Source organism: Rhincodon typus, chromosome 1, assembly GCF_021869965.1.
Source record: "Rhincodon typus isolate 14 chromosome 1, sRhiTyp1.1, whole genome shotgun sequence".
Classification (NCBI taxonomy): Eukaryota; Metazoa; Chordata; class Chondrichthyes; order Orectolobiformes; family Rhincodontidae; genus Rhincodon; species Rhincodon typus.
Genome location: NC_063332.1, coordinates 168,159,963 through 168,185,324, shown reverse-complemented (window position 1 = coordinate 168,185,324; position 25,362 = coordinate 168,159,963). Strand labels below are relative to the sequence as shown.

At 39.8% G+C, this 25,362-nt stretch overlaps 1 protein-coding gene across 4 annotated transcripts in view; it reads left to right on the top strand.

Annotated features, from left to right (window-relative positions):
* Positions 1–25,362, top strand: part of gstcd (glutathione S-transferase, C-terminal domain containing) — a 139,481-nt gene that overhangs the window by 13,126 nt on the left and 100,993 nt on the right. For 3 of the 4 annotated variants that reach the window (XM_048599512.1, XM_048599517.1, XM_048599529.1), the window contains exons 4-5: positions 5,747–6,001; positions 10,885–10,978. In XM_048599512.1, the coding sequence (XP_048455469.1) occupies positions 5,747–6,001; positions 10,885–10,978 (349 nt within the window). The remainder of the gene's footprint in view (positions 1–5,746; positions 6,002–10,884; positions 10,979–25,362) is intronic. The other variant, XM_048599522.1, reaches the window with a different exon arrangement.

The window sequence follows — 25,362 nt, the reverse complement described above, 5'->3', positions numbered from 1 at the left end:
TACTACTTTCACATTCCATACCATTGCTAAAAATGTAAATTTGAATTCCAATACCGTTTGGGTGCAGGATTCCTGTTTATTGAGCTGGGTGATCTGGAGCACATTACGTACTTATGTAATTGCTGGGAAAATGTATAGAGCTCCATGGGGAAGTGTACTGGTTATCTCTATGCAGGTTGTGAGGTTTTTGCATATGTGCTTGGATCCTCTACACAACACCCATTCCATACCTTTCTCAGAAGTTGAAACCTAACCAAAACATTTTATACCAAATTAATGTTTTTGATCTCCAAAGTCAGTCTTTCAAAGTGAACATTGTGCTACAGGTTTACTTAGTTCCATATGGCATTGAGAGGCCTTCCATTGCTGTTGTTGCCTGGCATCTGATTTTTCCCAGCCCATGCAGTGCTCCTGCATTGCAGTGTGGATATCCAAAAAAATGAGTTGACCTCATCTTATCATTGCAAAATTAGCCATCCTTTTTTGATACAGCTTGTTGTGGATTCTGAACTAGCTGAATGTTTACACACCCTGGAGTTTCTATTTGAAAATTCTGAATATGGCTTGCAAATCTAACTACAGTGGAGTAAAATGCATACAGAAAGATTAACTCATGTAGATTAAAGTCATGTGGACTAAAATTAAAAGTTTAGCCCTTCCTTAAAGGTCTTCAACCTGATCTTTAGTAAATGTATAAAAAGATATTTTTGTGACTATGTGGCCTTTGGTTGTGGTTTGAGGACTGGGTGAGAAATTGCAGCTGTCATACAAATACTGGAAAATAAGAAGGAATGTGTAGAATAATTAGATGATCCTTTTAGGGAAACGTACTCTGTATTAGAGGACTATTTACTGCACCTGCCATGGATTTGATGTATCTCTCTTGGATAGCTCTCACACTAACCATTTTTCTGTGCTGTGGAAACAGAATATATTAGTCTCTGAGGATTTTCACAATCTGCGAAGGGTGGTGTATTTTTCTTGTGATTCCTAAATTCATTCCTTTAAAACTGATGATATTGAGCTTTTTTCACTTAGTGTAAAGCTTAGAAGTCACACAGCAGACTTTCTAGTAGACAGTGAGATAGCTGCATATCACAGGCGGAAATGATTTAAGTATTTTCAAACACTTGAAGATATAGGCTGTAAAGTCGTATCCATGCCCTGGACTGTTTGATTATAATGTGCAAATGAAATTATTCAGTTTTTCTTTTTTGTTAACGGTATTAGGTATAAAACATAGGCCATTGATTTTGGTCCTTATTGCAAACTCTGTTCCCTTGCCACCAACTCTGTCTTTCTCCTGAGCAACTGTCTGATGCTGAACAAGACTGTGTAAAACCTTGGTATTGTATTTAGTCTTGAGATAGACTACTTGTACACGTTAACATCTTCATAAAGACTGTTCATTTCCATGTCTATAATATTGCCTGACTCAGCCCTTACTTCAGCTGGTCACTGCTGAAACTCTTGTCCATACTTATGGTACACGTAGACTTTATCATATCAACAGGGTAGAACAACATGGTGGTTCAGTGGTTAGCTCTGCTGCCTCACAACGCCAGGGACCCAGGTTTGATTCCACCCTTGGGCGACTGTCTGTGTGGAGTTTGCACATTCTCCCCGTGTCTGCGTGAGTTTCTTTCGGGTGCTCTTGTTTCCTTCCACAGTCCAAAGATGTGCAGGCAAGGTGGATTGGCCATGCTAAATTGCCCGAAGTATTCAGGGATGTGTAGATTAGGTGGGTTATAGGGGGATGGGCCTGGGTGGCATGCTCTGAGGGTCGATGTGAAGTTATTGGGCCAAAGGGCCTGTTTCACTCTGTAGGGATTCTGTGATGATGTATGATGATGAACTGGTTCTACCCACCAAAGTTTGAGGCCATTCAGAACTCTGCCTCAGTCTGAACTTGCATCAAGTCCCAATTGCTTATCTAACATCTGTTCTCTGACCCTAGTAGGATCTTAGTCAAACAACACTTCAATTTTAAAATCCTTGTCTTTGTTTTTGAATCCCTCCATAGTCTTTCCCCTCCGTTTCTGTAATTTTTTTCAATCTGCTAGCTCTGGCCTCATGAAATTTCTTATTTTATTCACTTCATGATTGGCAGCAGTCCTTTCAGCTGCCCAGGCTGTAAGCTCTGAGCCCACTTCCCCATCTGTCACCACCTCGCTATCTTTCTTTCCACTCTTGAGATTTTCCTTAAAATCTATTTCTTTGTTGAAACTTTTATTTACCTAACCTAGTATGTGCTCATCGTCAGATTTTGTTTAATTACTTTAAAAATGCTGCATAAATGCTAGATATTGTCTTTCAATAGTTTATGTAGGCAGACATAATCACTTACCACTTGCTGGACAGAAAAAAAAATGATGTGGAGGTGCTGCTGTTGGACCGTGGTAGACAAGGTCAAAAGTCACACGACACTAGGTTACAGTCCAACAGGTTTATTTGAAATCACAAGCTTTTGAAGCACTGCCCCTTTGTCAGGTGAAGTAAAGACAGCACCTAGGCACAGACTTTACATTCAGAGAGATCAAAAAATCATACAAATGGTGTGAGTGGAGTGTTGACAGGCCGCATAATAGGTCTCTGCAGGTGAACAAGAGTGTCCAATGGTGTGAGTAAAGTGTCAACAGCTGAATAAAAAGTGAAGGAATGACCTTTAATCCGAATAATTGATGCAGAGAGATAATTTAAAAAATTAAAAATAAGGTGGTGCTGGAGACAAACCAAATGACTGGAATAACATGCTAGGTGTAAGAGTTGCATGCTGAGGGTCTAACCAAAGTAATAAGTAACCCAAAACTGTACAAAGTAATTAAGATAGAGAGATTACAACAAATTATCAAGGTGATTGTGTCAAAATAGGACAGTAAGGGTGATTTTACAGAACAACTTGTTATGATCTGTCTGCCTTAATTAGTTTGTACAGTTTAGGATTACTTATTACTTTGATTAGACCCTCGGCATGCATCTCTTATACCTATCATGTTATTCCAGTCATTTGGTTTGCATCCAGCACCACATTCCTTTGAGTCAACACAATGTGGAGCTGGAGGAACACATCAGTCAGGCAGCATCAGAGGAACAGGAAAGCCGATGTTTCAGGTCGTGACCCTTCATCAGGACTGGGGAGGGGGAAGGGAGCTGGGAAATAAATAGAGGGAAGAGGGGTGGGGCTGGGGGAACTCTGCCAGGTGGGATGGCGATGGGTGGATGCAGGTAAGGGTAGTGGGGATTGGTCAGTGGGAATGGTGGGGCGGATAGATGGGAAAGAAGATGGACAGTTCGTGTCAGGTCAAGGAGCAGGGATGACAGGGAGGGTTGGACATGGGATGAGACTGGGGGTGGAGAGATTTTGAAACTGGTGAATTCTATGTTGAGGCCATAGGGCTGTAGGCTCCCGAGGCAGAACATGAGGTGTTGTTTGCATGTGGCATCATTGTGACATTGGAGAAGGCCCAGGATGGATTTGCCCCCTAGCGAGGGGGAGTTAAAATGGTTGGCAACTGGAAGGCGTTGTTGATCATACCGTACAGTACTGCACATGGTGTACAAATCGGTCCCTGAGTCTGCGCTTGGTCTCCCCGATGTAGAGGAGGCCACATTGGGAGTGATGGATATAGCAGACCAGGTTGGAAGATGTACAGGTGAAGCCCTGTCGGATATGGAAAGTTTGTCTAGGGTCTTGGATGGAGGTGAGAAGCGAGGTGTAGGGGCAGGTGTAGCACCTCCTGTGGTTGCAGGGAAAGGTGCCGTGATGTGGTGAAGTTGGTGGGGAATGTGGAGCAGATGAGGGAGTTGTGGAATGAGCGGTCCTAAGAAAGACTGATAGGGATGGGGAGAGAAATGTTTCTTTGATGGAGGAGTTGGATTACAGGTTGCAGAATGGCAGAGGATGATGTGCTGAATGTGGAAGTTGGTGGAATGATATGTGAGGTAGAGGGACTCTACCTTATTTTTGTTGGGGGGAGGGGATGTGAAGGCAGAAGTGCAGGAAATTCAAGAGATGTGGTTGAGGGCATTGTGGATCAACGGAGAGGGAAAGTTGCAGTCCTTGAAGTAGAAGGACATCTGGGATGACCAGGAGTGGAAGCTCCATCTTGGGAGCAGATGCAGTGGAGGCAGAGTGGTTGGGAGTAGAGGATTGCATTCTTGCAGGAGGATGGGTGAGACGAGGTGTAGTCCAGGTAGCTATGGGAGTAGGTGGGTTTGAAATAGATGTCGGTGCTGAGGTGGTTATCGGAGACTGAGATGGAGAGGTTCAGGAAGGGGAGGGAGGTATCGGAGATTGTCTAGGTGAATTTGAGGTTAGGTTGAGAGGTGTTTGTAAAGTTGATGAACTGTTCAAGCTCCTCATGAACATAAAGTCTGTGCCTGGGGGCTCGCTTCATTTCACCTGATGAAGGGGCAGCGCTTCAAAAGCTTGTGATTTCAAATAAATCTGTTGGACTCTCACTTGGTGTCGTGTGACTTTTGACCTAGAGAAAAAAAAGCTTGAATTTATGTGGAACGTTTCACAACTAAAGTGCATCTGAGAAGTTTTCCTGGTTTCACGTTTATCCGTTAATGCCATAAAATACAGATTATATGGTAATTACCTCATTGTGGTTTCTAGAACCTTGCTACATTTAAATTGCCTTCTGTGTTGAAGCAAGATCTAATGTAGACTGTTATAATGTAGACATTAACATTCTGAAGAAGATCTTGCATTTATATAGCATCTTCACAATTGTTGGCTCTTCCAAAACACTGTACATCTTATTGAGTACTTTTGAACTGTCACCATTGGTGTAAAACAGAGCAGCCAAGTCATACACTGCAAAATCCAACAAGCTACTAGCAATGTAACAACCCTCAGTATGATACTGCAATGCAGTTTGAACAATGCTTTCGAATTGAGTTTGAAACCTCAGCATCCTGATTCAAAGACAATGACCTCCTTATGAGATTTGAGGATGTGTAAGATGCCTTATAAATTTGAGCACTTTTTCTTTTTTCCCTTTAAATGATATATTGATTTAACACTTTCCATTGTGCCTAGTCTAATCTTCATGAGCTTAATGACAGATGCAAAAGGGACAACAGCTTAAAAAATAGTTGAATCTGGTATTCATCTGGCACCAGAGGGCAGGGAGTCAGTCTCTAAAAGCTTTAGTTTAGCATTTATTTTGCTCTTTGATGTTTAATAATTGCAACAAATCAGTTATGGAATGAGCAACATTTTGAGGGGTTGAGAGCTGAAATGCTTTACAAGACCCCGTCATGCAACTTAAATGTGAGGTGTTGGACAGTAACTTCCTTGTTATTGAGTAGTTTGGATATATCTTTCTCAGGCCACATTGGATAAATGTTGTGTCTGGTGGAAGATTTTGTTACTTACTTTGTGTTTAACAAGCATCTCACTTCTGATCAAAGAGGAATCGAGTTTAAAATTTGGCTTGGTGAAGTTTTTCAAGGTCAGGAATAAGAAGAGCTTTTGCCTTGGTTTTAGATTTCACACTTTAGCAATCACATGCCGTTCTGTGTAAATCCAGAGATGTTGGAAATAGGAGCTGAATATTTCTGTGATTGCAGTAGGTTGTTCACATCACAGCTGCTGAGGAAAGCAGGTCCCCAGTGTGGCAACGTCACTACATGCATGACAGAGCTCTTTACAAAGAAAAATGTCACCATATATTTGAGAGGACATTTTGATTTATGGGCAAAGTCACATTTTTGTTCCAAATTCTTTCCTGATCAGGTTTCTCTTGGGGATTGTCGAGACGAGACGCTGAAAACTTTGCCCTTACTGGCCCGCTGGTACCAACGTGTTCAGGAAGTATCTGGAGTGAAGAAGGCGGCTGCAAGCTGTGGCATTCATCTTCTCAACCTCTCTGCTCCTTTACCTTCCTCAAGTGCGGCAGTTTCGAGTTCCTGTAAACCTAAGAACGACAAGGATGAAACCACAGACATCTACTTCCGAGGTGGCCCAAGGCCCACCATGAATAAGCTAGAAGTAACTTAATATTTTTATAGTTTTAGCATTTCCTTGGCTTCATATTTCATGTTGAAGAGACAAAAAATTGCTACAATATTTATTACCTTGTAAACTCACCCTGTGTGAAAATATTCTTTTCATAATTACCTGACTGACATTGCAAACTTAATGTGGAATATTGGAAGGATTTGAGACAAGAATGATATTCTTCAATGATTAAGTCTGCAATGTTTTCTGTTTGAGAATGTAATGTTTTATAATTACAGAATACTAGAGTGTTTTCTTCAGGATTGGTAGACAAAGAGGTGGGTTATTAAAAGGCAAAAGGGAATGAGATGGTTTTGGCATATATTTCGAAACAGCAAGCAAATTTGTTGAAGCTCTGATGGAAGAATGGTGTAGCAGAAAGGGAACAGCCTATAGACCAGATTTAGAGGTCACAGGATCGAACATCTGGTAGGAGAGTATTGCCAAGACGGAGAGAAATGAGACTCTGGAGGGTTTTATAAAGGAGGGCAAGGATTTTGAGATTTTTACTGTCTTTCTGAAATATTTAATGAAGACATGGATGTAGAATCTGTAGGGCTTTGAATGAGTTGAATTCAGATGAAGCTGATGTATGGAGGCAGAGAAACAAGTGAGGATGAGGTTTGATTAGGAATTCAGTAGCAATGGGGGGAATAGATATTCACGTGGAAGCCGGAAGTTCTCTTGGATCAGTTCCTGCACCAGCTGAGGTTACTGTGTAGGACCCGCCTTCTCAACCTCTCCCCTTGCCTGAGGCATGGTAATCCTTGGGTTAAACACCACCAGACATCTCTCTGTCTGATGAGAGAGCCATTCTGTGGTGACTTTACCTTTTACAAGCTCAGTGCAACACACATTGAGTAAACAACTCAGTTTTGCTACAATGTGCTACCACATAAAATCTGAATAGGTGCCTGGGCAAGGTGACATAGCAAAAACAGTTGGCATATTGGACTGGAGCTGAAGATGATAGTTTTGTCTTTGTTTATTGCAGGAAATTTTCAGTTTATCAAGGGTTTGTCACATTGACAATTGGTAGCCTTGGGGAAGTGATGTAGTGATAATGTCACTGGACTAATAATCCAGAGGCCAATCCAAAAGAATGGTCTGGGAACACTTGTTCAAATCCTACAATGACCGGAGGTGGAATTTAAGTTCAATCAATAAATCTAGAATTGAAAGCCAGTATTGGTGACCATGAAATCACCTTGGCTTTTTTATAAAAACCCTTTTGGTTCACTGGCAACCTTTTAGGGAAGAAAACCTGCGCCCACTTACCTGGTTTGGCCTCCATCTGGCTGCAGACCCACTGTGATGTGGTTGATTCTTAGCTGCTCATTGCAGTGAATGAATAAGCTACCGTGTTTAAAGGCAATTAAGGGTAATGAATACTGACCCTGCCAGCAATGTCCACATCCCACTGAAGTATAAAGAACACTGATGAATGCTTCATTTAATGTGTTGAGTCTACAAGATCAGCCTATGCAGTAATCAACTGGTTTGCAGTCAATGTGCTGCATATACTGTTATATTAATTCTACTTTTGTGGAGGAATAGAACAGGTCAGCATCGTTATACTGATCAGAACTGACTTTGACACATGGATGATGTTCAAAAGCAGCTTGTAAATGTTGAGCAGCTGGGAGCCAAGGGCGGAACCATGTAGAGGTCAATTTGTGGGTGGAAGGAAAACACAGTTACGTCAATAGTTAATTTGTATTTGGCTTGCACAAAACTTGGGTTTTAAAAACTTTTAGGTGTTTGGGTAGAAAATGAAAGGAAGAATGGTGATTCACAGTGTTGAGTTCCTAGTGAAGAGTGAGTTTGAGGACAGGGTGATGTGGAAAAGTGTATTAGATTTTATCTGTCACTGAGAAGGAACAAAGAAGAGGAACTCCGTAGAAATGGACTAGTGATTAAAGTGGGGAATGTTATGGAAGCAATGGAGATGTAGTTGGAAAACTCTTGTCTGAAGATGCAGGGCAAAACATTATCAGGTTTTTGACTCCAAAAGTTGTATTGATTGAAGTCCTGATGAAGGGTCCTGACCTGAAACATCAACTTTCCTGCTCCTCTGATGCTGCCTGACCTGCTGTGTTCCTCCAGCTTCACACTGTATCGATTCTGACTTCCACATCTGCAGTTCTTGCTATCTCATAGATCAAAATACACTGTTTCAGCTGGTTAAGGAAGAAACAACATACTTAAAAACAGAATGCTCATATTTATGTTAGCACAACTGAAGGAAAGCGCAATATCATACAATATAATTGGATTAAAGTTGACATTTCTTCCCAGAAATCTTGACCAGTTGACAAATTTGATCAAAGTCTCTCAAATTAGTAGATTTTCAGTTATCATTTCAATGAAAACCTGAGAATGTGTGGAATTCTGAATGGGTCATAAACGTCAGAAGATATATAGTCTCAATGATTAAAATGCACAACAATTGTAACAATGTTTATCTGTGGTAATTATCAGAAACAAATTACAAAGAACAAAGAGACAAATAAAGTGTTTATTTTTTAGCATGTGCTTCTGAACTGTTGGTTGTTTTCACTTGTGCATCAACAAGACATTTTTATTGCTGTATCACATGTTTTGTTTTTAACTTTTTCAAATGTTCCACACCTGGCAGTGGTTATTTGATGTTACTGGAAGTACAGTGTTAACTCCCTTCATACCTCATTGTTTTCCAGTTCTCCCAAGCTAATTACCGTACTCACTCTTAAGGATTTGTAAACATCCCAAGCCCTTGAAAGAGGAATTTAACTCTGCTGAATATTTTCCATGTTAAACCCTTTAAGTTTAAGGCTTAAATTGCTGAAAGAAGTTGAACAGGAAGCTCCAGTGTCATGTACTTCAAACTAATTACTATTTTCTTTTTATATTGATTTATGGCACATGGTAGTTACCAGTCAGATTTATTGCTCATCCCTAATTGTGCTAGAGAGGGTGATGGTTGGTTGCCTTCTTGTACCGCTGCAATTCTTGGAATGTAGGGACACCTACAGAACTGATAGGGAGAGAGTTCCTGGATTTTGACCCAGCGGCAGTGAAGGAACGGTGGTATAGTTTCAAGTGAGGTGTTGTGTGGCTTGGAGGAGAACTTGCAGGTGATGATGTTCCCATGCATCTGTGTCCTTTTTCCAGGTGGTGAGTTTGCAAGTTTGGAAGGTCTTGTTTAGTGGAGTCTTAATAGGTTACTGCAATGCATCTTGTAGATGGTACACACTGCTGCCACTGTGCATTCGTGGTGAAGTGACTGATTGTTGGAGGTTGGATGCAGGCTGCTAATCAAGCAAGTAATGAATTAATTAACAACATCATTCAAGAATTTCTTCTACAAGAGTGATATCCCTAACAGTTTCTTAACTTTGAACTTCACTTTCCCAATCCTGATGTTCCATTCTTTCCTGACAGCACGCTATAACTCATGCCAAAATTATTTCTGTTGAGCTGTACATTTTAGAGGCCGAATAAAAGTGCTGATGAATGACACAGACACTCTGCTGACTCTGTAAGCTGAACTGCCACAGTAACCAGTTGGTCTTGCATCAATGTGCCTCCAGCTCTGCCCCATGGATGGGTTATTTAAGTTCAAGCGATAGTTTTAAACAGTGTCAATGACTTTGAGATCCTCTGGCTGTTTTACCAACAGGAAACCTCCTTTTCTGACAACTGGGTGGAGAGAGGCTGAGTGGCAACTTAGAAGAAATTGTTGATTAAACTTAAAATATTGGTGGTTGGAAAAATAGGGAGAGTGTTGAAAATTCCAGGGTGAAATGCTCTATTGACAGATCATTTACTCTTATAATGCTGAATGGAAATTCTTCTCTTTGTTTTCTTGAAATAACTTTGGAAATGAGAACCCTTTCTCGGAACACAGGACTAGGTTATTTAATCCCTTGATCCTGTTGTATCATTCAATGATATCTTGGCTGATCTATGACCTCGTTCTATTTACTGAAATCTGTAGTAAGTTTCTGAATGTCAGTCTTACCTATGTTGTAGCACTTTTACCTCATGAGTGTCAGGGTCATGGATTCAAGCCTTAGTGCAGGACTTGAGCACCAAACCTGGGCTGATGCTTCATGATAGAGTGTTTCATTGTCAGAAGTCTCTTGAAAAGTTGTTAAACCAATTCTGCATCGTTTCTATCAATGTAAAAGGTCCAGTTGGTGTTCTGGCCTAACATTTATCCCTCAAAAAACATCACTAAAACAGATTATCAGTCTTTATCTAGCTTGTACTTGTTTCCTTATGAAAAACGGACAAAAGTAGTACACTTCTCCCTTTGAGCCTGTTCCATCATTCAATAAGGTCATGGCTCATCTGATTTTAACCTCAACTCCACATTCCTGAAAATCCCTGATAATCTTTTCCCCCATCTTGGTAATTAAGAATCTATTTGGTTACTTGTGTGACGTAGTTCATTGTCCATAAGGTGCTTTAGGATTCCCTAAGATCATGAGAGGCACTAGATATAAATTATATTTCTTTCTTTTGAAGTGCAGGAACATGCCCCATTAAGATGAAGCTCATGAACTCGAAATGTGATATAGTCAGGCAACTGAACAGCTTGCTTTCAGAGTTCTCTTTACTGATTCTGGGTCGCTGATAACCACATTCATTGATTAAGTTTCAATCAGTTTCCAGTTGCAGTAGTCAGAGCCATAGAGTTCTGCAGCAGAAAAGACGATTCAGCCCATTATGTCTGTGTTGGTTACATATTAGCGTAATTTTAAAAAAAACTTTGTCTTCAAATATTGATCTAACGTTCTTGTAGAAGTTACAGTAGTCTTTGTAAAGTAGTAATATTGAGTAGTGATGTAGTGTAAAATAACTAAGAAATGTCTCCTGTCTACAAATAGGAGAATGGAATTTCCGCAAATTTCACATCACATCCGTATCCGTCGTGGAGCCTGGACTGGGGAAACCTTCCAGTAGCTGTAAACCCCATAGAAGGCAAGAATATTCTTTGTGCTTCTCTTTTTGCTTTGACAATATTTGGCCCCAATATAACCTTGTTGTTCCATGGACCTTTCTTGTGTCCAGGTCATGTCGTGCTATTATTGAAGTCTGTCACTGTTGCTGACCTCTTCAAAGACTCAGATCTTTTATGTAAGAGTTGCTCTGTTAACAACCATTGAGGTGAGGTTTTTCACATTTTATTAAGCCGCCATTGACTTTGAAATAATATTTTTAAAATCAGTGCAACTTTCTGATCTCCTCCAAAATCCATTGTCTGCTGTCTGCATCTTGTGCAGGTGCAGGATTGATTTGGCTTTTTTTGGTCAATCCAGATTTAGATGCTCTCTTACTGTTGCAGCATTACTGTACATTTTCCACATCTGTCCCAGTCTAATAGGGTTGTTACCTATTATTTGAAGGGCTAAGCACCCAACCAGGAGTAGCTCCTCTTGATACATTTTATAATCTATGCATACTTTTTAATGTGCCTTTAATGCAGGTAACTATTTACATAAACATGATGGAGTTATTCTAGCATTTTACATAGCTTCATACTCAAAACTTATAAGAATTGGCAGGAACAAAAGTTTTTAAGACAAATCTTCAGTAATAGTTACTGCAGATTTCGTTTACATTATATTGACTTTATAATGTGATATAAATTACAAATAAGATTTAGTACATAACCTTGTGAAAGATGTAAAAAACTTCTGCCAATACGTTCTGATTTTCTATGTTTTCCATAAAATGAACTTTTTCCATGCTTTAACACTGATGATGTTAATTATTGAAAAAATGTAGAAGTATTGTGGATTGCAATAGTACACTGGCAAATTTCTTGCAACCAGTATGTCAAGGACAGCACGTAAAGTCAGTCTTTACTTGGTTTTATTCACGAAGTGAAACAGTACAAGTATTTTGCTCCTAACTCTACAGTATCATTTAACTCATCAATATTAATAAGTATTTCTCTGTACTCTTTTGAGTATCAAATCGAACAAATTAATGAATGATCAAATGATTCAGGCCTTTAAGATGTACAAGTCTTTATATGTGTTTATCTGACACATGCCCTTCCACCTGTAGACACTTAACCTTTACTTGTGCAATTAATGTATACAGTGTCTGGTTTTGGGGGTCTTGTGCCACAGTTATAGTGTCCCTATCTCTGGGCCAAAAGATCCAAGTGTGCCTTCCATGTCTAAACAGATTGATTAAAAACAAACTTTTCTTCATACAACTTTCACTAACATTCATAGCTGTTGAACCTCCCTGTCGTGATAAATGATGCGCCTATATTTCTTGGGAATAAACAACCTTCTAGTGCAATTGCGTTAATGTGGTTTCCAATGGTTTTTGTTATTAGATACTGGAAAAGAAAATCGGATTTTCTACTTTTCCCCCACTCCACCGCGCCCCCACCCAACTTTTTTGCAAAGAGAAGTTGCACTTTTGAATAATGTCATGAAACCTCAACTTTTAAATATTAATCAAATCCCCCTAGCCTATTTTCCTGTGACTAGTGGACCTGACATTATCGAAAGCCAGCAGTTAAAACGCTAGCAGGTGTAAATGAGTCAGAGATGTAGTGGGAGTGTCCAGTCATCATTTTGAAACAGCATGTCATTCCATTGCCGCAGCAATAAAATCACCCTGAGAATGCTAACTTATGTAGTGCAGTTCACTCAGCCTCATTTTTAATCTGATAAAAGGTTAAATGATTTGCTTGTATTTCATTTTTGGAGGCTTCTCTGATTTATACTTCTATGATTGCCACATAACTCAGCCAGTTGTACACCCTGAGGAATGGCTCATTTACGGTGGGTCTTTGACCCATTGACCTGTACAGCTATTTTACTGCTATAGTTGGATTCCACTGAGAAGCATTCATGCTTTGTGCTTGGACACAAGTAACCTGCTGCTCTTGCTGTAGGCACTGATCTCATCTGAGAGAAAAAGTCTCATCCTTACCTTAAAATTTGACTTCACCTGCTACCTCTTTGATTCCGCACTATGTGTGGCCAACAGGTTCTTGAACAAGAGGTGAGGGGACGGGGAGTGGTGGGGTGCAGAGGAGGAGGGTGTTCCTGAATATTAATTGATGGTTATTGGTTTAGATTATACTGTGACATCCATAAAGGGCACAGGGAGAAGCCATTGATGAGCAGGAGGAGACATCTGACAGACGTCATCTTCGCCATTACTTGCCCTGTCTTTGAAAGTGCTGAGTGGTATTGAGGCAATTAGAGGCTGAGCATGTCCAAATTGCAAGCAAACTTTAGATTCCCTGAACAGAGCTGGCAGCAGAAAACCATCTGAATTGTCGTAACATCTGTCCCACCCAACTGCTTAGATCTGTTTCTTTAATCTAGGTCGTTGACTTTCTGATTTTCTTTTGATTTACTCATGGAATGTGGGCATCGCTGGTCAGCCAGCATTTATTGCCATCTCGAGTTGCCCTTGAGCTGGTGCTAGTGAGCTGTCGTCTTAAACTGCTGCCACCCTTATCCGCTCTGGTCTACATATGACTGAAGTCCTGTAGCACTGTGGTTGACTCTTAACTGCACTCTGAAATAGCCCAACTAAGTCATGCAGTTCAAGGGAAATCAGGGATGGGCAACAAACGCTGGCCAAGGCAGTAACACCCACCATCCCATGAAAAAATAAAGAAAATGCCTACTCTTTTGCAAAGATGGGCACTGTAGATTCTCGTCCATACCTGCTGTTTCCATGGAGTCACGCACAATTTGATGGGAGGCATAGTTCATGTCACCTCAATGTGGTTGCGAACCATGGAGGATCCCTGGGGTTGGAGTTCAAAAGTTGTTGCCAACTTCTTATGTCAGAATGTAATGCTGCATGATATATTTCTGTAGCATGGCACATTATAAATAGCATGGTTTGGCACTGAACGCTGGAGATGGGATTGTAACTTGGGAAATTATCCAATTTGTGATCTCTACCTTGAATGTTAAAGCCCACATCATAGTCTTTCTATTTCTAGATTTGTCACTCTGATGACTAGACTAATAATCTGGAGATTTATTTTCAAATCCCAGTTTGAGAACTTAAATACACTTTTATTTTAAAATCTGGAAACAAAAAGCTGATACAAGTAAAAGCTACCCGCAAAACTGTTGTATTATCTTAAAAATCCAGCGTGTTCCCTAATATTCCTTTTAAGGAAGGAAACGTGCAGTGTTTCCCTGGTGTGATCTATTTTGGACTTAATTACTTCCTTAAGCAAATCATTCAATGGTATGAACTGGTAGTTGGTGATGGGCAACCATCCCTGCCTGTGATGCCACACTCCAAGAATTAGTTTAAAAATGTATTTTAAAAATAAAGATTCAGCTCTTACATACCGTTAAAAAATAAATGCAGTGTGCATACACTTTGCCGTCCCACAGTAAGAAACATTATTGCAAGGACTGTGAGCTTTCAACATATTCAGGGACCTACTGATAACTTTCTTCCTCCCTGCTTCAATAAGTTCAAGGGTATTCTAAATGAAAATAAGAAGAAAATGCCGTTGATTCAGTTGTTGAGAAAAAAAATCATTATTTTATACAAAGAATATTTTAAGTGCGTTCTTATATGAAAGAGATAGGCAGGTCTGAATATTCATTTTCATCTAAGCAAAGTGGTTAGGACTGCTGCCTCACAGTGCCAGGGACTCTGGTTAAATTCCACCCTCAAGCGACTCTCTGTGTGGAGTTTGCGCATTCTCCCCGTGTCAGCGAGGGTTTCCTTCAGGTGTCCCAGTTTCCTCCCACAGTCCAAAGATGTGCAGGTTATGTGGATTGACCATATTAAATGGCCCATAATGTCCAGGGATATCCTGGCTGGGTGGATTAGCCATAGGAAATGCAGGGTTACAGGGATAGGGTAGGGGGTGGGTCTGGTTGGGATGCTGTGTGGAGGGTCGGTGTGGACTTGATAGGTCTGCTTTCATATTGTAGGGATTCTATGCTTCTATGAAGATCCTTTTTTGAACCAGTTTTAAAATGTATTTTGAAATCTGTGACTGTACGTGCTCAAATTTTCTGCTAACTTCCTTGTTTTACTGTGGTGACAAAGACCTTACTTATTCAGGATGGACTAAAATGTTTAACATTCATTGACACGTAAAGGAAAAGAATGGCCTTGCCAAACCCCTGCCTCTGTGGACATCTTAATGCTTCATTCTCTTGAGGTCATGTACTCGCACACCACCCTTAAGTATGTTTTCGCCTTTTGGCCTGATATTCATTTGTTAAATGTCAGTGATCTGCAGAGTGCTTGTGGCGTTTGAAGCAAGAATCCAGTAAACCTGTTGTGCTGTACTTGCAGGTCAAACTTCACATTCACTTGTAAAATGCATTGATTGAGTTACATATATAGAACAGAAGTACATCAATGACCTGCAGTTTCCTGTTGGTCTGACCATTTGTAGCTGTGGCCTTGTTCCTTGAAGTGATGTCCTATACATCGCAATAGTAGATAAACAGAGCATTCATTGGGGAACTGTGGACTCCAGAATTAATTCTCTGTATTATTAAGAACTCAATTCTTGAGCGGCAGATTGATGAAAGAGCTGTGAAATCCATTTGCATAATTACTATAAACCTTTATTTCATAGTTAACCCCATTTAGTATTCTATTAAAGCACAGCTAAACATGTTTTATAAAGTAAGCAACTGAGTAATACTTCATAATGTGGACTTTGCTTTTGACTTGTGTGAAGTCAAAGAAAAAACATTTTCAAGGTGATAGTTCAGTTCCAGAATACAAATTCAGTTAATGGTAGCTTGCGCCCTGCCTTGTGTAAGGCCATCAGTCTGGAGTTTCATTCTTTTCATTTATTATTGATGTGTTAAAGTTATGTTAAGATTAATAATGAATGCAATTTTTGTCATTAAATGTAATTAAATTGATGGTAGATGATGTCTAAGATGTCTGGGAGAATTTTGAATGGAGCTTTTAGGCACTGAGAACACAGATGAAAGATTAATATTTGTTCTGCATTCCTTCATTCAGTCGTGTGCTGATTCCAGCATTTTTGTGTACATGATTGCAGTATTTAATATACAAATTGTATCAATTACTATATTTTGTATTATATTATATTACGTATTTTTAAATAGCTAAACAAAGCAGCTGCATTGCTATCTGAGCTGGATTTTTAAATGACTTTAAAAGTTTGTAATTTTTTTTAAATAACAGCTAAATAAGGTAACTATGTTCCAAAGTCCAAAAATAGCTGTTTTTATTCCTACATGTACATTTATTTTCCGCCTCCAGCACCAGCAGGTACAATCAGTAGGTTCATCTATTACATATGTTTGCCAAGATCAATGTGTATTTGTTGCCAAGGATATTTTAAGTCAAGATAGCTGGCAACACTTTCCCTTTTGTTGGCTGTATGTTGTTTTTAATTACCATTGGAGTAGAATTTGACAGGTTGGTGATGTAGAGCTTTACATGTAACTTTACTAACACAGACGTGACTTAACAGTGATCAGTCAGCACATCTTTGTGGCTGTAACTTTGGTCGTGGTTCATCCATGAAGCATTGCCTTTACCCTTTTAAAGAGGAAGGCGAGACTTTAAGTATAGTAAACAAAATGTATTTGTGTTACTTCCAGGCAATATGTACTTTTTAATTCTCTTCCCAGTATTATTCTTGCATCTTTTCATTCCCTTGCCTTAACTCTCCTGAAAACAAAGCCCTATTATATTCACTTATTAAAATACAGTGTATTTCTCCGGTAACAGACACCTGCCCTCTGACAAATGACCATTTTTGTATATGAATCTGCCTGGAGAATGTGGTTTGCAAGATGTTCACTTGGGGGGATCAACACCGCTAAGTCTGAACTTGTCCTAACTAACTATCAATACGCTCACGCACGTGGTATTTATTTCTTTTGTGTTTTCACAACCTTACTGTTTACACTGAATGATCCTATATCCAGTTCAGGCATGGCGAGGCAACCATGCTGTAATCCCACAGTAAATGTTTTATCTGATACTGTATTATTGAGATTTAATGTTTATTGTCATTACATTCTCCAGTTGCTTCCGTTATCCATACAGATGAAAGCAGTACAATGTGACTGTTTGCTTTGAAAGAGATGCTGGAACTACACACTCCCAGTCAGGCATCCAGAATGTGACCACCCTAGAAATTTAACTAAGTGATAAATCATAAGAGCCAAAGAATGAATCTCCCCCATCCACTACCTCAGGAAATGCATAATGCAGCTATTTGAGGCATAATAAAAAATGCAGTGCCTGGCCTTTAAGCTTTACGTCTGCTATGTTAAGTCTTGACATCTGTTTCACTGGTTTTACCCTGTCACAAATACTCACAAGCTAGATTCACCATATTCTGCATATTGCTTTATGCTTTAAAGCTTCCTCATGTGAAAAGTAGTCGAATTGTATATAACAAATTGCGTTTTGAAAGCATATTTGAAGTCCAAAAAGTTCTGAGTTGCTTCAATGAAGTGTAATAAAAAATACTTTTATAGCACATTATTGGGATATTCAGAAGCATTTTACATTCACTCTTTCTGGTGTGGAATACACAGCAAAATCTCACAATTAGCTTATAAGGTAAATGCCAAGTTAAACTGTGTTTTCAGTGTTTGTTAAGAGATGAATACTGGTATGCTTTTCAAATAGTGCCAACAGATCTTTTAACCTAGATAGGCAGACTGAGCCTAGGTTTAAAAACTGGCACTTCTAGCATTACAGCAATCCCTCAGTCTGAATTGTGAACAGTGTTCTAATCCTGGAATAGAATTGAATCCAATTACCTTCAGACTCAGAAGCCAGAATTTTCATTCCTCCTTTTGCTCAGAATGGAGGTGGGTAAGAGTTTAAAAATTGTGGCAGGACCTGATTCAGGATTCCTATCATGTGAGATTTTTAAGGGCCTAGGCTAAGCATGCAGATTGTGAGCCCATCACAGCAATCCTACCTTTGTCTATTTTATTATGCGGATGGATATGGCAGAACCCTTAAGATTACTGATAGGCAGAGGGATCTGGGTGTACAGGTACACAGGTCACTGAAAGTGGCAATGCAGGTGAAAAAGGTAGTCAACAAGGCATATGGCATGCTAGCCTTTATCGGCCGGGGCATTGAGTTTAAAAATTGGCAGATAATGTTGCAGCTTTATAGAACCTTTAGTTAGGCTGCATCTGGAATATTGTGTTCAATTCTGGTTGCAACACTACCAGAAGGATGTGGTGGCTTTGGAGAGGGTACAGAAAAGATTTACCAGGATGTTGCCTGGTGTGGAGGGCATTAGCTATGAGGAGAGGTTGGAGAAACTTGGATTGTTCTCACTAGAACGACGGAGGTTGAGGGGTGACCTGATAGAGGTCTACAAGATTATGAAGGGCATGGACAGATTGGACAGTCAGAAGCTTTTCCCCTGGGTGGAAGAGTCAGTTACCAGGGGCCATGGGTTTAAGGTGTGAGGGGCAAAGTTTAAAGGTGATGTACGAGGCAAGGTTTTTATACAGAGGGTGGTGGGTGCCTGGAACTCGCTGCTGGGGGAGGTAGTGGAAGCAGATACTACAGTGAAGTTTAAAGGGCGTCTTGAGAAATACATGTTTAGGATGGGAATACAGTCCCCGGAAGGGTAGGGGGTTTTAGTTGTGATGGGCATGTCGGTGCAGGCTTGGAGGGTCGAAGGGCCTGTTCCTGTACTGTAATTTTCTTAGTTCTTTGTTCATTGATATTTTGGACCGACTGCTCTTTCCACAGAGTTGAGCCTATTTTGGTAGATAACATAGTTCACAGCATCTCAGAGGAAACACAAACCATGGGAAACACCTGGTTTGATGCTGGGAACTTTTTGACAAGTAAGTCGAAAGTGTTGCCAGCTTCACATGACCTAATGCAATGTAGTAGTTTTGTTTCTAATAATTGAATACAATACGGCTTTGTTTTGAAATGGTAAGTGACCATTAGGTTGACCATCATTGAGGAAGTGTTCAGAATTGAATACTTTATTCAGTTGATAAAGTACTCTTCAGCATTCAGCAGTCTTGAGATTCAGACTTCGTTGTGTCACTTACACCCTGTGATTTAATTTTTTGTTTGATTGATTCTTTAATTATCCCTTCAGCTTTATAGCAGTCCCACAGAGAGCCATTTGTTTCATTGCTTCAAAAAAGTTTAATTAATTCACTTGTCGAGATTTTGTTTACATCGCTGTGCTTTGGAATTCCATTATGAATACTCAGCTGTTCCACGTTCTGCTAATGGATTTGGCTCAATAGGTTACATTATATAGCTGGCAAGCTATGAAAAATGAAAATCACAATATTCAAAGACAATAGGCTGCTCTCTCATAGGAAGCGATAGAGGTGGTGAGCTTACCTGGAGTTTCAGCAGGTCTCAGATGAGGTGTAATTTGAGAAAGCAGAGCCATGTTGAACTCAGCCAGTTACTACTGGCATTATTCTGTATCACAAGCTAACCATCCTGCCAACTGAGCTAACTGACCCCCATGCAATGAATTTGTTTGGCAGTTTTATGAGCAGTTAATAGGGTTGAATATCTTTAAGTTTTTGAATGGCTTTTTTTTAATTTTGACAGTTTTATAAGCACTTAAGTTTATTAACTTTTTTCAAGTAATGTTCCAATAGCTGTGTGTTTGATTGGCAGTTTTATGAGAAAGAGGATTAAAGATTTTTATGAAGTAGGATTTATTGTCCTAGAGGGCATGGGGTGTATGAGGAGGTATGAGGTGTTTGGCATTGGAGAGGATTAGGGTGACAGGTGAGAGCTAGGGTGCTTAGCAATCGTTTTCAGAATTGTGACGATGTTCCAGTCAGCTGAGGCAGGCTTTCTAATCTGCTGTGTTTGCCATCTGCCTACCTCTCCTCACATCAGGCCTTTTGTAGGAGGTATGGTCCTGAGTCCAGCCTGTCCCACTAACCCACCAAAAATATTGCGTTGGCTGGCAATGTCAGGCAAGTGCTGGGGACATGACATCAAGAATTGCCCCGAAGATGAATCTTTGGCCAGACAGTGCTATAGCTGAGCAAAGATACCATTAGAATTAGAATAACAATCCTGATTCTCAGGACTTATACAGATATTTATCTTAGGTTACGCAAGTGAGAGTTCCATTTCTAAATACATTGTATATGTATGGTACTGAAAATGTAAACAATATTTCAAAAGTAAGATGGATACTAGATAAATATGAGGTGCTACATTTTGGTAGGGCAGATCAGGGCTGGACTTATACACTTAATGGTAAGGCCCTGGGGAATGTTGCTGAACAATGGGACCTTTATTCATGATTCCTTGAAAGTAGAGTTGCAAGTAGATAGGGTAGTGAAGAAGGTGTTTGGTATCGTTGTCTTTATTGGTCAGTGCATTTAGTATAGGAGTTGGGAGGTCATGTTGCGGCTGTACAGGACATTGGTCAGGCCTCTTTTAGAACACTGCATTCAATTCTGGTCTCCTTGCTATAGGAAGGATGTTGTTAAGCTTGAAAGGGTTCAGAAAAGATTTACAAAGATGTTGCCAGGGTTGGAGAGTTTGATCTGTAGCGAGACGCTGACTAGGCTGGGGTTATTTTCTCTGGAGTGTCGGAGGCTGAGGGGTGACCTTATAGAGGTTTATACAATCATGGGGGGCATGAATGGGGTGAATAGACAAGGTCTTTTCCCCAGGGGAGGGGAGTCCAAAACTAAAGGGCAGAGGTTTAAGGTGAGAGGGGAAAGATGTAAAAGGGACGTAAAGGGCAACTTTTTCACGCAGAGGGTGGTGTGTGGATGGAATGAACTGCCAGAGAAAGTGGTGGGGGCCGATACAATTATAACTTTTAAAAGGCATCTGGACAAGTACATGAATGGAAAGGGTTTGGAGGGTTACAGGCCAAATGCTAGGAAATGGGATTAGATTAGGATATGTGGTCGACATGGATGAGTTGGACCGAAGGGTCTGTTTCCATGCTGTACATCTCTATGACTTTATCAGTGTGCATGTAATTCATTACTGTGTACAAGTATTGGACAATTATTTTGGCAATTTAACTTTATCTGTACTGACCACCATATATTTTTGAAATGTTTCACTTTCAGCATTGATTATGAGGTGTATGTACTGTGAATTACTTGCCAATTATCAAGAAATAATCTGCTTATGTACTCTATTCAAATCACTTAAAATTTTGAACAGCTCTATTCAGTTTCCGTTCAACCAACCCTTCTCTAATTCATAGAACTGAAGTTCTTCACCTTAGTATCAAGGCATGATATTTCATTTGTACCCTGCATTGACAACTGTCTTAAGATTTTTTGCTCCAGTGTTAGATACTGTATTCCAGTGCATCCTAACCAATGCTTTTTTTGTTATACTTGGGAGCAGGTGTAAAGCTGAAATAGTGTAAACCTATTTCCTAAGGATTCCTGGTACTTTTCTTTTTCATTTGAAATTGTTCAATGAATGTACTGAAAACTGGCCTATTAATGAGACATTCATTTTTGTTTTGACAGTTATGTTATTTTGTTGATGTGGCACTGGATAAGCTGAATGTTCATTCCCAAGTTTTGTTTACCATTGGCAAAATTTCGAACAATTCCCAATTTTAATAAGAACATTAAGGGCCTCTAATCCTGACCTCCCTCAAATCCTCCATGTCCCCACCACCCCCCCCATGCCAACTCATGCAACGTCATGTCCCCCATGCATTTCCCATGGCCACTTATATCTTTCCCTGTTCTTCCACATGGTCCCATGATTCCTTATACCCTCCATGTCAACTTAGTATCAATGTATGGTAATCCATGGCACTTCCATTGCTTTTTGTAGCCCCAATACTAACGTAGGGCCAACTTGTGCCAATCGATGAACCTCCACCCATTAGACTTTGTAGACTTTATTATATTGAGGAAAACATACCCGTATTAATATAAGCCCATTCAATCAATTTGAATCCCTTCAAGTTCATATTATAAAAACAAACATTTGCACTCATAGCGCCACAATAAATACAGCTAATCACTTTATAACTACTTGGAACTGTTTATCAAGGTATGAGCTTTCAGGTCCCTGTCATGATAATGATAGGTTGTGAAAGGAGTCAAGCGCACTAATTGTATAATGGTAGTCCGTCAGGCTTACATCAACAAACATCTGTTGACATTGCAAATACTGATTATTTTTTAAACTGAACCACAGCAGGCTGCCTTTTTTGTTCAAAATTAAAAAGGCAGGTTATTTAAATGACTTGATAGTTGACTGTTGCACATAGCTTATTGACTTTCAAACAGACTTTCAAACAAATTAACATCTACTGTTAACAATTCCAAAGGGTTACTTGAACTTTTCCAAAAAGGATAAGTGTGTTCTTCCAATGAAGTACCTGACCTGTCCAGAGATAGAGAGATTTAGATTTTTTTTCTCAACATGTAAGGACCATGTGTTTCAAAAATCTGGCTGACAAAAATTGCTTCTGAGTGAAGGTAGCTGCACTTTTAAATGTGGCATTGCTTTTCTGAACCATAATATGTGAAATATCACTCCCTGATATCTGGTTCTGGGCTTTCAGAATCGTGGAACCATTTTGGCTAAGGTGCAGAGCTTGGCAAAATTTAAGGCCATCAAGCCATAACTAACATTAGATTTGTGACATTGTATATAAATAACTCAAATTAATAGTTAAAATATTATGATTTTGATACCCTGAATAGTCTAATTCTTGCTTTGTGTTTATATTTTGAGATTATTAGTCACTGTTTTGAAGAATGTATCAATTTTGACTGTTTCAAAGAGAGCACAGAAGTTTGAGTCTTACAATTAATTGCAACAATCTTTAGTCTTCATGAAAAGGCCTCAGGCAGACAGATGATTAGCCATTCAAACTCGTCTGTGAAAGTGTGGCATTTCCTACATTAGATTGTGATTTTCTTATCAAGATTGGATGGAATGGGAACTCTTTTGGATCTGTTTTGCTGTATTATTAAAGGCTTTTATGATTAAATGCCTTGCTAGTTTAACAATCACACGTTAGGCTTGCTTAGATTCTGCCAGCATTACCTGGTCTGGCCTACATATGACTCCAAACCCACACCAATATGGTGGACTCCTAGCCAGCATTTCCTCTAAGTTGCATGGCTGTGCATGTGTGCATTTGCTCCAAAACTGAATGCAACATCATCTTCCGTTTTCGGAAGTTGCTGCCATGCACAGGCCTTGGAGTTCCCTGCAGCCAGGAAGAAAATTAGAGTGAACACTTCTCCTAATTTGCCATTTTAAATCACCTGGCAAGTCATTCAGTAAAAAGCTATCAGAAATAAGCAAAAATGCTGAAGTAACCATGAAAGAATTAATGAAACTTCTGTTAGTTCTTACTCCCCAGCATCACCCTGAAATGTAAATATAACACCCAGTTTCTTGTTTCTACTCCAAACCATGATTTTAAACCCTTCTGCTATGTCTCCTGCACCCTAACCTCCATTGATTATGTGGAGCTTGTAGACTTATTTTCACTAAAATTGTGACTAAATAATCAGCTACCACTGTCATTTCCTTTTGTTAGCTCACCAGACTAAACCTGCTTTTGGATTCCCTAGCCTTGAACTTCTTTTTCTAGTCTTTAGTCTATTTCCCTACATGCCTTCTCAAGGTTTATCTTGAATCTCATTTCCTGGTCTTTCAGTCCCGTTCCTAATCAACCAGTGATCACATACCTGCCCTACCTGACTCCCAAGTTAGCTCATATTCTTGCTAGTTCTTTCTCCTTCAGTTACTGTCTCCATTTTCCTTCAACTCTGCCGTCAAGACAGTCTTCTGAAAAAAAAGTTAACCGTTATGTCTTTGCCAACTGTCGCCTCATCTCCAAATCCTTTTCATCATCAAAGCCTTTGAAAATGCTGTCAACTCCCAAAGCAGAATCATATTCAGCATGTCTGCAACCTCATGGCCCAGCACAAATATGTTCTATCATTGCCAACAAGGGACAGGATCAACCCTGGTTCAATGAAGAGTACAGGATGGCATGTCTGGAGCAGCACAAGTCGTATGTAAAAATAAGCTAAGCGATTCCATAACCAATGGATCAGACCTAAACTGCAGTCCTGCGACATCCAGTCATGAATGGCCATGGGTGATTAAACAGTTCCCTGGAGGAGGAGACGCCATAAATATCTCCATCCTCAATGATGGGGGACCATAAGACATGGGAGCAGAATTAGGCATTTCAGCCCATTGAGTTTGCTCTGTCATTCGATAATGGCTGATATGTTTTGCAACCTTATCCTCCTGCCTTCTCCCTGTAAACCTTCATCCCCTTCCTAATCAAGAACCTATCTATTTCCATCTTACATACAGTCAAAGACATGGCCTCCACAGCCCTTTGTGGCAAAAAGTCCCACAGATTCAGCACCCTCTATCTGAACTAATCAGCAGTGGTTACCTGATTACCTTTAGGCTAGCTGTTTATTTCAGGTTTCTATTGAACTAAAATCAGCCATTGTGGAATTCAAGCCTGTGTCCCCAGACTATTAGCCTAGGGTTCTGGATTACTAGTTCAGTACCATTACTATAACGTCACACTGCCTTAAACTTTGTTTGGTAATGTTCTTGTGGAGTGCCTTTGACTATCATACTTCATTAATGGTGCCATATAGATGAAGGTGGTTATACTGACTGTGAAAAGACAGAAACCACATCAGAGTGTTCATTTCGTGATCTCAACAGGCACAGCTTGGTTACGTTATTTTGTATCATTAGTTGTGGTTGTATTTCAGTTAGTACAAGTATGTGGCTTTCCACAATGGATCGGTATGGCTGGGTTACTGCTTCTGGTGGTGCTAAATCTCATGATGTCACTCTTGTATTGTTTGGAAATTATTCTACTCAAAGGTTATTGTTCCCATAAAAGCTGACTTCACTTTCTCATGTTTATCTCTGATAGTATGTGCTGGAGCCTTCTTGACTCACTCATTGCCTGCAAGTTTAGCATCACTTCTATTACAACACCATGACTGATGTGTTCATGAGATTCAAGTAGTTGTCAATGAATATACATGATGGCATACTTCTTTGTTGACCCACTTCATGTACTAACTAAAAAGGATTGCCAAATCATTTGAGATAAGATTTGAATTCTGATTCCATCCCCCATTTGGGACTGGATTGAGATTCCTTAAACAACTTATAATGTCCTTTAGAGATAGTGAGCAGAAGATACCTTTAGGCATTGGAAATACTTGAACTTTCATTGGTTGGTGAAAAATGCTGAGCAGTGTCCTTCTTAACAATTACAAAGCAATTAGAGTTTGGAAAATACAAATGAAAAGAATACAGTAAATTGTGACTCCATTTTCTCCCCCTTGGTCCAGGAACTCCCTACCTATGTC